The 15,956-nt window shown below is 37.5% G+C and overlaps 1 protein-coding gene across 1 annotated transcript in view; it reads right to left on the bottom strand.

Moving 5' to 3' along the window:
• The window catches only part of KPNA1 (karyopherin subunit alpha 1), a 71,456-nt gene that overhangs the window by 36,661 nt on the left and 18,839 nt on the right, over positions 1-15,956 (bottom strand). The window contains exons 2-3 of the mRNA XM_005893417.3: positions 6,212-6,345; positions 241-348 (exon numbers count right to left, since the gene is read on the bottom strand). Of these exons, the coding sequence (XP_005893479.1) occupies positions 241-348; positions 6,212-6,340 (237 nt within the window). The 5' untranslated portion in view covers positions 6,341-6,345. The remainder of the gene's footprint in view (positions 1-240; positions 349-6,211; positions 6,346-15,956) is intronic.

Here is a 15,956-nt window from a genome sequence, read left to right on the forward strand (position 1 = left end):
ACTTTTTGTAGCCATCTAACCTATTTTTTTTATTCTTTTCTTGGCTGTACCTCATGGCTTCCAGGATCTCAGTTTCCCAACCATGGACTGAATGTAGGCCACAGCCATGAAAGCCCAGAATCCTAATCACTAGGCCACCAGGAAACTCCCCTACCTTTTTTTTTAAACTCCAAAAAAGATCTAAACCTCGTATCTTCATCAGAAAAAAGTAAAAAGCATTTATTTCATTATCCTACTTACTGGTGCCATCTCCATGTTATTAATCTGAGCCTCATGAAAGCCTCCATCTGACATAACTTCTTCTTCTGTTTCTTCTTCTGCTGTAGCGACATTTCTTCTCTTGAATAACTGAAAAATAAAAGACTGTTACTAAACTAAAATAACACAAGGTAGTTCAACATTCAAACACTAGGCACCCCACTTTTAAAAGGCAATAAAGACGGAGCTTTTTGAAAATCATTTTTAAAATTCTAATGTTTGTGCCTCCTTCAACCTTTCTGATGAGGAACTATTTCAGAATTCTCCAGTCTTATAATCTAATGCAATTAACTACTACAAGATATTGAAAGGTTGTTGTTGAATCACGCAAAGACACCAGGATTCTTGGCCCCCGGAGGAGAAGAATTCAATCCGGGGCCAGAGACGAGGCTTGATTACTCAGAGCTTTTGAAGTTTTATTAAAGTATAACGGAGATAGAGAAAGCTTCTGACATAGGCATCAGAAGGGGGCAGAAGAGTACCCCCCTGCTAGTCTTCAGCTGGACGTTATATAGTCACTAGCAGTCTGCTAATGAAAGAAAGGAATGTCTTAAAATTCAGAATGGCACCAGGCCCCTCACCCATACGATGCATTTTGGAATAATCTTGGCACCAAATGGTTTATCCTGGGCCATAAAATGATTAACTTGAATCTTGAAGAAGGGCAGACCACCAAATAAATAGTTTCATTTACATAGATTAGGGGAACAATATCTGAGTATAACATACTGGTTTGTCAAGTAGGTTTTGAGCCAAGAGGCGGAACTCTGACTTGAAGACAGAGTTTGGAGATAAATGCATAGTACATTAGCATAGCTTAAGACAAACATTTCCGTAAGAAAAAGGCATTGGTTATCTCTAGGTTTGAGAATAGTTAACTTCAGGTGAAACCAGGTGTCCTTATGGCAACACAGTATTTTAAGAGAAACCTCCTTTTAAATTTGTATAGAGAAGGAAAAAATATTGCTAGTTTGTTTCCTCCTCCCGCTTAAGAGAGATAAAAATGTCTGACACTTGCAGGCTATTTCCTCCGTTTGGAGACCCTTGGCCTTCCTGCCTGTTACCCTCTTAATATTATCACCAACACTTGATGAGGTAAAACTTACCAATAGAGGCCTGACACTACACGACACATAAAAAAGTAAAGTTGAAAAAGAAGCAGGGCACGCTTGGTCATTTCACTCCTTAAGTAGTTGACAGGACAGACGTACCAATACATCAGGAAAAATAGGATAAAAATGCTGCTGCTAAGTCGCTTCAGTCGTTCGTGTCTGACTGTGCGACCCCATAGACGGCAGCCCACCAGGCTCCCCGGTCCTCGGGATTCTCCAGGCAAGAACACTGGAGTGGGTTGCCATTTCCTTCTCCAATGCATGAAAGTGAAAAGTGAAAGTGAAGTCGCTCAGTAGTCCGACTCTTCACGACCCCTGGTAGCCTGCAGCCTACCAGGCTCCTCTGCCCATGGGATTTTCCAGGCAAGAGTACTGGAGTGGGCTGCCATTGCCTAACTTAATACCTCCCTCCTAATCCTAATGGATGGTGGATAAAGATTTCCTGACCTTCCCAATCTGTCCAGCAACCAATGATGACAAATGATGACTGCTTGAACGCTACTTTTAAAGCACCTATTAATTTGTGGAGGCAAAGGAGAATAGTTCTAATTAAAAGAAACCCACTACAGTGCCTTCCATTACATACTAGGAAGTACACTTATTCATCAAGCCATGGTAGAGTAACAACAACTTATCCTCTCGCCCTATATGACTAAAAAAAGCAGACAAAATCCCTAAAATAATAGTTATCAGACACCAGATTACAGGCAACAGAAGCAGTGATCCTTCAGAAGAAGAGAAACAAGATTAGTCCTATTGCCTCAGATTGCCTGGATGGAGTTTCTAGGCTACAGCAGTTAGAGTGAACCTAACAGGGTCAAGCAGCCCCCTCAATTGAGACGGCATTCAGAACCAAGGAGGCCAAGATATCTACAATCTAAAGGCAGGTTATTTAAGACAAAGAAATCAACCAAAAGAAAGAACTCCAAAACCTGCAGAAGGTTCCCCTTAATTAGCTTTGTACTGACAAGCACAGGTGGTATGAGGAAACAGTCAAAAGCTGGAAAAGAAATTGCCTTCAAGGAGCATGCAGAACAATTTTAGAGGTCACACAGGTTAAGAAATCATTCATGTTTCACCTGGCTGGAATAGAAAAGTGAACAGTTCCCTGGTGGCTCAGATGGTAAAGAGCTCACCTGCAATACTGGAGATCCAAGTTCCATCCCTGGGTTGGGAAGACCTAATATTTGGGGCACTGAGTAGAATACTCAGAAGGGTATCGACTCAGCAGAAAGGTAAATTAGTCCTAGATTATATATGCAAACTGGTTTCAAGTAACTTAACTACATGCAATGACAAATTCAGAGAATTATACATATTAAAAGAATACAAAAACTCAAACAACAGGAGGTAAAAATCACAATGCTCTGTATTCAATCAATAACTACAAGCACACAAGAAGAAAAGACTACCTATGAGGAAAAGAAAAGGCAATCATATCAATCAAAATCACCTAGAAAAGCAAAAGATGGCAGAACTAGACAAGGAGTTAAAATAGTTATAAATATATTCCATATGTTCAACACTACAAAAAAGTATAAACATGATGAGAGATTTTTAAAAAATATTTTAAAAAAGCAAATCAAACATCTAGATATAAAAAATACAATTTGGGTGTGATTAAGAGCAGATACTGTAGAAGAAAAGATTAGGGAATCTAAGGACATCACAAAATAAAAGAGATGGAAAAAAAGGCTGAGAAAATATGTACAAAATGTAAGTCAGCTGTGTGACATCAAGTACTTACTGTACTTGCAACTGGAGCCTCAAGGTGGGGGTAGGGGAATAAATTTGGAAAATCAGTGGCCAAAACTTTTCCAAATCTGTGAAAAATACAAACCCACAAATCCAAAATCTCTAAGAACTCCAGGAAGAAATATGAAGAAAACATGATAGGACATTATATCAAACTGTTTACACTCAGGAATAAAAAGATAAAAGACAAAGTAGCCAAAGGTAAAAGACATTTCACAAGCAGGGAAACAAAGGTAAGACCAACAGAAAACTTGCTGCTGGAAACAATGGAAGCCGCTGAGTGTGGATCAAACACATTTAAAGTATCAAAAGAGACTCTGGTATAGCCACTGCAGAAGTTCCTCAAAAAATGAAACAAGAATGAAATTTTGCTATTTGCAAGAAAGTGGATGAACCTAGAGAGGATTATGCTTAGTGAAATAAGTCAGAAAGAAAGACAATAGATACTCTATGTTATCACTTATATGTAGAATCTAAAACAAAAAACAAATATCAAAGGAGAAACAGACTCACAGATGGAAAAAAAATTATCTATCCTTCCTACAAATATCATATACCAATGTTAGCTATGGTCATGATGTACACTGTATCCCTAGCATTTATGTATCTTGGACCTGGAAGTTTGTACCTTTGGATCACTTTCCTCCAATTCTCCCTCCCCTAATCATCCACCTCTGGTAACTACAAGTCTGATCTTTTTTTCTAGGAGTTCAGGTTTTTTGTCTTTTAGATTCCACATATAAATATGTGTCTTTCTCTGGCTTATCTCACTCCACACAATGCCTTCAAAGTCCATCCTTGCTGTCTCAAAAAATCAGTTTTAAAAAAGAAACTACCAAAACAATCATGATTTATTTACCATATAAGTTGTACATACCATATAAAATTATATACCATGAAATTGTCAACATGGGAAAAGTTGGCTGTCTACAACTTTTATCAACTTGCTTACTTTACAAGATATTTCTTTAAAAACATCAAGCAAATCTTCATTCTTTATTATTACAGTTTAAGCTTTTTAGCAGCATTATGTTACCTACTCACATTGAGTTAGCAAGATTCTGCTTATTTCAAAATATTTTAATAGTAACTATAAATTTCATCTTTTTACACATAAAAAAATATAAAACTGGCTCAATCAGAATGACATCAACTAATAAATTTAAAATTTTGTTCTACTGGCATCAAATAAACAAAGGTCATTTATATAGTGCCTCCTAAATAACAGATACTAAGTACTAGTCTGCTGAAAGGAAAGCTCTAACAGCTCTGCTGTTATCTTCTGTGTACTTGGCAGCATTAATTTCTGTCCTACCCTCAAATCTAGCTGCACAGCTGGCCAAAGCCTGTGTCTTTTCCCGATAGATGACTGAGCAACTGTGGAAAGAGAAACAGTACTTAAATGAATTTTTACTGATGTTTACTATTTTACAAATTAGGCATGAAACAAGTACTGCTGTGATAGTAAGAAGCCTAATTTGCTTTACCAGTTCTCCCTACATAAGATGGCACATATGAAACAACAAAATTAAAATTTTAAATACAATAATATTCCAAAACCCTATCATACAAATGTATTAAGGCCCTATCACAGTTCCAGATGTCATACAATGAAGATGACAGAACATCAACTACAAGGTTTTTAGTCAGGTAAATGGGATCATACTTGCCACTGACAGAGAATCTGCCTTCAGACAATTAAATATGAAAAACTTATTTTGTTTATATAAATTTTACAATGAAGTCCAATAACATGAAGTTCCTATCACCAAGAAGAAAACAGTATAAAATAAATCCTGTTATTTGCAGACTGCCATTACATCATCTTCAAATGGCTTTATGCTAAATATAACGCATAGTCTACTGGTTATATTCAGATCTATACTTGTTCTTGTGTGCATACATACATGTAATTCATATTTACATGTGAATATGTAACAGTGCTGTTACCCCCAAATAGTACAATTTATTCCCAAAATAGAAGCTAAATAAGAGCTCATCCAAAGAAAAGGTTCCACTTCAAATAAGACACAGAGATGAATAAAGATGCAACAAGAAACCAAGAGAAATGCATTCTTTTATGAATAAGTGGTTGCTTTCAAAAGATGGTAAAGCAGACTGTTAAGAACTTAATTTGCTGTACCTGGACTTCAAATAATTGGATTATCCAGTGCAGTGTTATGCAAAAGAATAGTGTATGTTGAATAACTCAGTGTAACTGTAAAATATTTATAACAGATTACCTATGAGATTACCTATGAGATTACCTATTTCTCATGTATGAAGGGTACTGACTATTCACCTTCCTTTTATGGAGCTTTTTATAGTGTGGGGGTCAAATGGTCCTTCCAAACTGAAGTCTTAGCCAAAAAAAATAAATAAATAAAACAACCTAAGTGCTCTACCTTTAATTTCCTGGCCAAAAGTGATGGACCATTTGTCCTAAGGATTTTTAGAGAAAGGTAAAATGATGGTGAGTGTCAGATTCTCCTGCAGATGTTCTAAGGTTAAAAATGATCAAAATCCTTGTCCTAAATGTCATTATGAATAATACAGAATTTAGGGGTGAAAAGACTGACTTCTTGAAATTCTGTTTAAAATACTAGGTACTAAAGAAATATGAAGATAGACACAAAGCAAGTACAGCAAACTGTTGACAAACAATGAACCCAAAGAATGGGTTTATGAGATTCATTATCTATTCTTTATTTCTGTACATGTTGATAAATTTTCAAATTAAACTTTAGAAGGAAAAGCAAGGGACTAATTCTCAAATTGGTCACTTGAGAATTCATTAATACACACAGAGAATCTTAAAAAAAATTTTAACTTTAGAAAAATAAAACAAACAGGCCAAAATATTAAGTAGTAATTAAATAGTAATTGGGAACATGAGAACCTCATTCTTACATTCTACTTTACATCACCTCCACTCCCATACCCCTAAAATAAGTTGATTTTATTGTTGGGAGGGGGATATACATATATATTACACATTACTAAAATTAAGATACAGGAAGGTGCAGCCAGGATTGAAACAGAACATTAAGTTCTTTAAGAAAAATTAGTATGGGTAAAGGACTTACCTGCTCTTCTCTTTTCTGTTTACGTAACTGTAGTCCTTCTTCCTCCCTCCTTCTGCGCATCTCATCAGGATTCAGGGACTTATTTTTGTAACTTTTCAGGCGAAAGTTCTCCTTTCCTGGGGTAGTCATGATTTCTACAAAAATGAGAGGAAAGAGAGGAGCTTAGCTTACTAGGAATCCTAGAGCTCTGTTACTTTAATAGTTCACTTTTTTAAACATATAAATGCCCAGGAGTGTCTAAAAGCTAAACAGCTTTATTGAAGTCTGCAATTCAGTGTCTTTTAGCATATTCACAATTATATGCAATCAACACCAGTCAATTTTAAAAGATTTTCACCACCTCAAAAAGCTATTGCTTCTAGTCTGGATATTTCATATGAATTGAATATGTCTGATCTTCTGTGAATGGTTTCTTCCACTTAGTATAGTATTTTCAAAGCTCATCCAAGTTTCAGCATATATTAGTACTTTATTCCTTTTTGACTGAATAATATCCCATTGTATAGATATACTCCATTATATTTATCCACTCATCAAATGACGGACATTCGGGTTCTTTCCATTTTTTTGGCTACTCTGAAAAGTGCTTCCATAAACATTTATGGACAAGTTTTTATGCAGATCTGTTGTCATTTCTCTTGGGTACATATCTATATACTCCATTTAATCATTTCAAGAAGTGCCACACTATTTTTCCAAAGTGGCTGCACCATTTTACATTTACAAAAGCAGTGTACAAGGGTTGCCAATTTCTCCACATCCTCACCAACACCTGCTATCACAACTTTTTTTTAAACTGAAGGATCAGTTCAGTTCACTCACTCAGTCGTGTCCGACTCTTTGCGACCCCATGAATTGCAGCACACCAGGGCTCCCTGTCCATCACCAACTCCCGGAGTTCACTCAAACTCATGTCCATCGAGTCAGTGATGCCATCCAGCCATCTCATTCTCTGTCGACCCCTTCTCCTCCTGCCCCCAATCCCTCCCAGCATCAGAGTCTATTCCAATGAGTCAACTCTTCACATGAGGTGGCCAAAGTACTGGAGTTTCAGCTTTAGCATCATTCCTTCCAAAGAAATCCCAGGGCTGATCTCCTTCAGAATGGACTGGTTGGATCTCCTTGCAGTCCAAGGGACTCTCAAGAGTCTTCTCCAACACCACAGTTCAAAAGCATCAATTCTTCGACACTCAGCTTTCTTCACAGTCCAACTCTCACATCCATACATGACCACTGGAAACACCATAGCCTTGACTAGACGGACCTTTGTTGGCAAAGTAATGTCTCTGCTTTTGAATATGCTATCTAGGTTGGTCGTAACTTTCCTTCCAAGGAGTAAGCATCTTTTAATTTCATGGTTGCAGTCACCATCTGCAGTGATTTTGGAGCCCCCAAAAATAAAGTCTGACACTGTTTCCCCATCTGTTTCCCATGAAGTGATGGGACGAGATGCCATGATCTTAGTTTTCTGAATGTTGAGCTTTAAGCCAACTTTTTCACTCTCCTCTTTCACTTTCATCAAGAGGCTTTTGAGTTCCTCTTCACTTTCTGCCATAAGGGTGGTGTCATCTGCATATCTGAGGTTATTGATATTTCTCCCGGCAATCTTGATTCCAGCTTGTGCTTCTTCCAGCCCAGCATTTCTCATGATGTACTCTGCATAGAAGTTAAATGAGCAGGGTGACAATATACAGCCTTGACGTACTCCTTTTCCTATTTGGAACCAGTCTGTTGTTCCATGTCCAGTTCTAACTGCTGCTTCCTTAACTGAAGGATAGTTGATTTACAAAATTTTGTTAGTTTCGGGTATATAGCAAAGTATCACAACCTTTTGATTCTAGCCATTCTAGTGGGATAGATGTCTTTAAATCTGTTTGCCAATTATACATCCTCCATAAAAATTTCTATTCAGATTCTTTGCCCATTTTTAAATTGGGTTGTCGTTTTTACCACAGAGCTGTAAGAGTTCTTTATTCTACATAGAAGTCCCTGTCAGATATATGACTTGTTAATATTTTCTTCCATTTTACAGGTTGTCAAATTTTCACTTTCTTGATAGTATACTTTTTAATTTTTAAAATTTTATTTTTAGCCGCATCAGGTCTTCCGTTGCAGCACACAGGCTTCTATTGGCAGTACAGACTTAGTTGCCCTGCAGCATGTGGGATACCTCAGTTCCCTAATGAGGGATTGAACCTGTATCTCCTGCAATGGAAGGTGGGTTCTTAACTACTGGACCACCAGGGTAGTCCCAATGTTATACTTTGAAGCACAAAAGTTTTTAATGTTCTTAGTGCCATACTTAGCAATTCTTAACCCTCAGTTTCATTCTAAGAGTTTTAGAGTCTTATCTCTTAAATTTAGGTTTGTCAACCATTTTGAGTTAAGTATGGTTTGACATTAAGGATCCAACTACATTATTTTGCATATGGCTACCAGTTGTTCCAGCACTAATGAAAAATGAAAAACCATTCTCTTTTGTATAGTCTTGATGCGCTTGCTGAAAATCAGTCAATTACAGATTATTTCTCACCTTTCAATTCTATTCCCTTGATGTGTATGTGTATCCTTGTGCCAATTCCACAAAGCCTTGATTACCAATTTTTTTAAAGTAAGTCTTAACATCATGAAGTATGAATCATATTTTATTCATTTTTTTTTTTTAAACTGTTTTGACTCACCTGGATGGAGGGATACACTGTGAGTGTATTCCATGTGACTATTAGAATTCCATGTGACTTTTAGAATCAGTCTGTCAAGTTCTACAAGTCAGGTGGCACTCCAATATGAACTGCATGGAATAAGTAAATCAATTTGGGGAGTGAGTGAAGTGAAGTCCTCAGTCGTGTCCGACTCTTCGAGACCCCATGGACTGCAGCCTACCAGGCCCTTCCGTCCACGGGATTTTTCCAGGCAAGAGTACTGGAGTGGTTGCCATTGCCTTCTCCAAGAAATATCATGAGAGTTGCTGTATTTCTCTAATGCTTACTTTAGGCACAGACATATTAACATGGAGCTAAAATGCATGTGTATGTTTGTGTTAGTTGCTCAGTGGTGTCCAACTCTCTGTGACCCCATGGACTGTAGCCTGCCAGGTTCCCCAGTCCATGGGATTCTCCAGGCAAGAATACTGGAGTGGGTTGCCATGCCCTTCTCCAAAAGTTGGGGAGTACTGCCACCTTAATGTTAATCTTCCAACCCATGAAGACAATTTTTTTTTTTACTTAGATATTTAATGTCTTTCAACAAAGTCTTGTAGTTTTCAGAGTATATTACATTTGTTAAATTTACTAAGTATTTTTATGTGTAGATGGAATTATTTTAATTTCACCTTTGAATTGTTCATAACAAATCTATATAAATACAATCAATTTATATATGTTGATTTTTGTATCCCACAATCTTGCAGAACTGAACTTGTTAATGCTAGTATTTTATTAGTGGATTCTTTAGGATTTTTTGCATACAAGATCATGTCATCTGCCAGAGACAGTTTTGCTACTTTCATTCCAATTCCTTTTCTTCTTCTTGCATAACTGCCATGATCAGAACTTCCAATACAATGTCATATAGAAGTGGAGAGTCGACAATCTTGTCTTACATTCCCGATCCTACGAGAATGTATCCAGTATTTCAACACCAAGTGTGATGTCACCTTCCAAATTTTCATAGATGTTCTTTTTATCACGTGTAGGAAGTTCGTTCTTTTTTTTTTTTTTTGGAAGTTCTTTCTTAATGCGTAGTTTTTTTCATGCTTTTTGTTTTGATCAGTAAAGGGTATTAGAATTTTGTCAAAAAAATTTTTCCATCTGTTGCAAAAACTTTCGTTTTTTATTTACTGATATATTACATAATTGGTTTGTGAACCTTACATTTCTGGGATAAATGCCACTTGGTCATGCTGTATAAATCTTTTTATGTGTTGCTGACTTTATTTGCTAGTACTTTATTGAGAATTTTTGTGTTCATATTCATAAGAGATATTGGTCTGTACTCCCCTTATGATGTCCTCAGCACCAGGGTAATATTAGCTTTATAAAATATGTTGGGAAGTATTCCTCCTTTCAGTTTTTTGCAAGAGTTGGTGAAGAATTAGTCAATTCTTTAAACGTTTGGCAGAATTCAGCAGGCTAGGGCTTTTCTTTGCAGGAGGTTTTATGATTAATCCAATCTCTTCACTTGTTGCAGGTCTACTATGTTTCAGTTTTAGTCTTTCCAAAAGAACGTGTCCATTTTATCTAAGTTATGTGTCCATTTTTCCTAAGCTATAAAACTTTCTGGAGTAGGAAATGGCAACCCACTTCAGTATTCTTGCTGGAAAATTTCATGGACACAGGAGCCTGATGGGGTACAGTCCATGGGGTCACCAAGAGTCAGACACCACTAAGCATGCACAAATGCATGTAACCCTGGTACCAGCTGTTCATAAGATTCCTTTATCATCCTCTTATTTTTAGTTATGTTCCTTCTTTCATCTCTGACTCTAGTAATTTGAGTTTTCTTTCTCAACCTAGCTAAGGTTTCTCAATTTTGTTGGTCTTCTCAAAGAACCAGTTTTTGGCTTCCTTAATTTTCTCTACTGTTTTTCTATATTCCAGCTCATTAATTTTTACCTTTTTACTACTTCCATCCTTCTATTTTGCTCTTCTTTTTCCAGTGACTTACTAAAGAAGGTTAGGTTATTGATTTGATATCTTTCCTCTTTCTTAATTTAGGCATTTATTGCTAGAAATTTCCCTCTAAGCACTGCTTTAGTTGTAGTCCCTAAGTTTTCTCAGGTGCTAACTTCATTTTCATTTATCTTAAAAGTATTTGCTGATTTTCCTTTCTTTTTCTTCTTTGACCCACAGACTATTTAGGAACATGTTCCTTAACTTCCACATATTTAAGAGTTCCCCAAATTCCTTTCTGCTTTCATTTCTAATTTCTTTTCACGGTGGTCAGAGAACATCCTTTGTACTATTTCAATCCTTTTAAATGTGTCAGGTTTGTCTTGGGGCCTAGCACGTGGTGTGTCCTAAAATATGTCCCACACGCACTAGAGAAGAATATATATGTTCTGCTGTTGCTAGGTGGTGATGTGTTCTATACACATCTGCTGGGTCTAGTTGGTTTATAGTGTTGTTTATTTTTTTAATTTATTTATTGAAGGATATGGAGAAGGCAATGGCACCCCACTCCAGTACTCTTGCCTGGCAAATCCCATGGACAGAGGAGCCTGGTAGGCTGCAGTCCATGGGGTCGCTAACAGTTGGATATGACTAGCGATTTCACTTTCACTCTTTACTTTCATGCACTGGAGAAGGAAATGGCAACCCACTCCAGTGTTCTTGCTTGGAGAATCCAAGGGACGGGGGAGCCTGGTGGGTTGCCGTCTATGGGGTCGCACAGAGTCGGACATGACTGAAGCGACTTAGCAGCAGCAGCAGCATTGAAGGATAATTGTTTTACAGAATTTTGTTGTTTTCTGTCAAACTTCAACATGAATCAGCCATAGGTATACATATATTCCCTCCCTTCTGAACCTCCCTCCCATCTCCCTCCCCATCCCACCCATCTAGGTTGATTCAGAGCCCGTTTGAGTTTCCTGAGCCATATGGCAAACTCTCGTTGACCATCTATTGTACATATGGTAATGTAAGTCTCCATGTTACTTTTCCCATACATCTCACCCTCTCCACCCCTCTCATGTCCATATATAGTGTTGTTTCTTTGCTGACCTTATGCTAAGTGGTTCTGTCCATTATTGAAAGTACAGTAATTGAAGTCTCCCAACCACTGTTGTTGAACTATTTCCTTTCTTTTCTGTGTTTTTGCTTCATGTATTTTGATGCTATTATTAGGTACATATAATAACTTTGACCTATCTAGTGGATTGACCCTTTTATCACCATAAAGTGTCTCTCTTTATCTCTAGTAACATTGTTTTTTTTACTATAAATTTATTTAATTGGAGGCTAATTACAGCATTGTATTGGTTTTGCCATACATCAACATGAATCCACCACGGGTGTACACGTGTTCATTCTTTGTTTTAAAATCTATTCTGTTATTAGTATAGCCACTCACGGGTGTACACGTGTTCATTCTTTGTTTTAAAATCTATTCTGTTATTAGTATAGCCACTCCAGCTTCTTCCTATTTTTTTCCATACTTACACCTTTGATGTATCCGTATGTTTGAACTTAAAATATGTCTCAGGGATTTCCCTAGCAGTTCAGTGGTTAGGACTCCACACTTCCATTGTAGGGAGCATGGGTTCCATCTCCAGTTAAGGAACTAAGATCCCATGTGCCACGATGCAGCCAAAACATAATATAAGGTAAATAACGTATGTTTCTTATAGACAGTATATAGTTGGATACAGTCTGACAATTTCTGCATTTCTAATTAAACTGTTTAATCAATTCATATTTAGTGTTATTACTGATACAGTTGGCGTGATGACTGCTTTTTCATTTTTTATTTTCTGTCTCATGTCTTTTGTTCCTCTATTACTGCTTTCTTTTGTAGTATTTTTTAATGAAGCACTTAAAAATTTCTATAGTGATTTTTCACTGTATTTTTTTGTTTTTTCCCCCTAAGAGTTGCTCAAGGGCTTTCCATACACTTTCACTTCTCAGAATCAGCTTCAGACTTAACACTCTTTAAATTCCAAGGACATATAGAAACATTATGTTATATAATTCTATCCCTTTTCCCATTTTATCATACTGTTGTTATATAATGTTACAAACCCAACAACAGTTATTACTACTTTATCATCTATGTTATTTCCTTAGCTTAACATAGGTTTGTTCCCACTCACCTACTCTGAGCTGTTATTAGCAGATACATTTCAAATATATTACATTTCTACAGGCCCAAGAATACATTACATTAAGGCCCCTACACATGAAGTTACAAGCTGCAAACATGTATTCACATGTCCAATCATGTAAGTTAGTTCACGTTCTGGTGTACACTGTCACATGTGTGCATCTGTTATAAATGGTTGTGCTTCTGTGTATGTACTTCACTGTACTGTACTGTACGTTGCTGTTGTTCAGATGTACTGTACATTGTTGTTGTTCAGTCGCTAAGTCATCTCCAACTCTATGGGACCTCATCGCCTACAGCATGCCAAGCTTCCCTTTCCTTTACTGCCTCCTGGAATTTGCTCAAACTCACATCGATTGAGTCAGTGATGCCATCCAAACATCTCGTCCTCTGTCATCCCCTTCTCCTCCTGCCCTCAATCTTTCCCAGTATCAGGGTCTTTTCCAAAAAGCTGGCTCAGTGTCATGTCAGGATGGCCAAGTGGTCTAAGGCACCAGACTCAAGATTCTATCTTCCAAAGAGCTGGCTCTTTGCATCAGGTGGCCAAAGTATTAGAGCTTCAGCATCAGTCTTTCCAATGAACATTAAGGGCTGATTTCCTTAAGGATTTACTAGTCTGATCTTCCTGTTGTCCAAGAGATTCTCAAGAGTCTTCTCTAGCACCACAATTCAAAAACATCAATTCTTTGGCACTCATTCTTCTTAGTATCTTTATTTCAAGCCCAGGATGTCCAGAAGCAAATGTAAAAGCAGCAGTGACATAAGCTGGTACTGCTAAGAAACTAAGTACCAAGCAATAATGATAGAAACAAAAGTGAAAATAACTGAGAGAGCAGAGGAAGTAACTTAAGAACTGAAGAGATTCACAATGCAGGAAACTGCAAGGGGATTTTCTTTATTTGAGAAAGCACTGTTAAGGTTTTGAGGCAAGGACACGAATGTAGAACAGTACATATGAAGGTTGCAACAGCTGTTCAGAATGCAATCCAGTGATACTGTGTCACCTACGACAAGAAGAACAGAGCTACTATCCAGACATGACTGGATAATTTTTTAAGAAGGTAGACTGAATGGAATCCAGCAAGGAACCAGAACCTGTGCCATCAATGTCAGGCGTGAGTAAAACTGCAGCATGCTTTCCATCTCCTACTGCTGACGATCCTTCAGCTCTACCATTTCCCACCTCCTCTCCCTACTCTAGTCAGCAACTCTTCTTTCCTGTTCCCTCAGTGCCAGCCCGTATGCCAGCTGTTGCACTTTATTATTGTACTTTTCAAGGTACTGTACTGAAGATTAAAAATGTTCATTTTTTTTGTTTTTCATGTATTATTTTTATGAAAAGTATTATAAACGTATTACAGTATAGTACTGTTGATATAAAGATGGTTGTGTTAATTGTGTACCTAGACTAACTTTGTTGGACTTATGAACAAATTGGACTTATCAGAACAGAACTCATTTGTATGTAGGGGATTTACTGTACACACATTTTACACACCTGCTTTTAAAATCAGTTTTAAGAAAAGGGAAGGAAAAAATATGTGCTTTTACACTCTCTTTTCAGTTCAGTTCAGTTCAGTCGCTCAGTCGTGTCCGACTCTTTGCGACCCCATGAATCGCAGCACGCCAGGCCTCCCTGTCCATCACCAACTCCCAGAGTTCACTCAGACTCATGTCCATCGAGTCAGTGATGCCATCCAGCCATCTCATTCTCTGTCGTCCCCTTCCCCTCCTGCCCCCAATCCCTCCCAGCATCAGAGTCTTTTTTCAATGAGTCAACTCTTCACATGAGGTGGCCAAAGTACTGGAGTTTCAGCTTTAGCATCATTCCTTCCAAAGAAATCCCAGGGCTGATCCCCTTCAGAATGGACTGGTTGGATCTCCTTGCAGTCCAAGGGACTCTCAAGAGTCTTCTCCAACACCACAGTTCAAAAGCATCCATTCTTCGGCACTCAGCCTTCTTCACAGTCCAACTCTCACATCCATACATGACCACAGGAAAAACCATAGCCTTGACTAGATGGACCTTTGTTGGCAAAGCAATGTCTCTGCTTTTGAATATGCTATCTAGGTTGGTCATAACTTTCCTTCCAAGGAGTAAGCATCTTTTAATTTCATGGCTGCAGTCACCATCTGCAGTGATTTTGGAGCCCCCAAAAATAAAGTCTGGCACTGTTTCCACTGTTTCCCCATCTATTTCCCATTAAAATTACATAATTACCTTTACTGGTGCTCTTTGTTCATGCAGACCACAACTACCACCTACAATCACTTGCTTTCAGCCTAAAGAACGTCCTGTAGCCATCTTGCAAGTTAAGTGTGTCAGTAGCAAAGTCTCTCAGAAGGTGTATCTGGAAAGTATCATACCTTCATTTTTAAAAGACAGCTTTGCAAGATATAAAAAAATTGGGGTTAACAGTATTTGTCTATTACTCTACCACCTTCTGGACTTTGTTTCTGATGAGAAGTCAGCTATTTTTTTTTTTTTTTAAATCAGGGTTCTTCTAAGTAAATAATTGGCTGTTTTCCTCTCCTTTTCTTATTTTCAACAGTCACACTGACAGGTCCATTTGCAGATTTTCTTACATTGATCCTACTTGAAGTTCTTTGGGCTCTTTCGATGTATATGTAGGTCACTCTTTTTCTATAAATTTGAGATGTTTTCAACCATTATCTCCATGAATACTTTTCCACTTTTTTTCTCCCCTTTTCTTCTTGTACTCTATGTACGCTGTGATGCAGTTAATGGTGCCCCACATTCCTCTGAGGTGCTTTTCAATTTTATTCATTTTTTTCCTCTCCTTTCTTTGGATTTCTATAGATCTATTCCCAGTTCACTAATTCTATCTTTCCACCAGTTCAAATCTTACTATTGAGCCCCCTAACTTTTCATAGTTATAGTACTGTTCAACTCCAGAATTTCCAC

Source organism: Bos mutus, chromosome 1 (genome assembly GCF_027580195.1).
Source record: "Bos mutus isolate GX-2022 chromosome 1, NWIPB_WYAK_1.1, whole genome shotgun sequence".
NCBI classification, from domain to species: Eukaryota; Metazoa; Chordata; class Mammalia; order Artiodactyla; family Bovidae; genus Bos; species Bos mutus.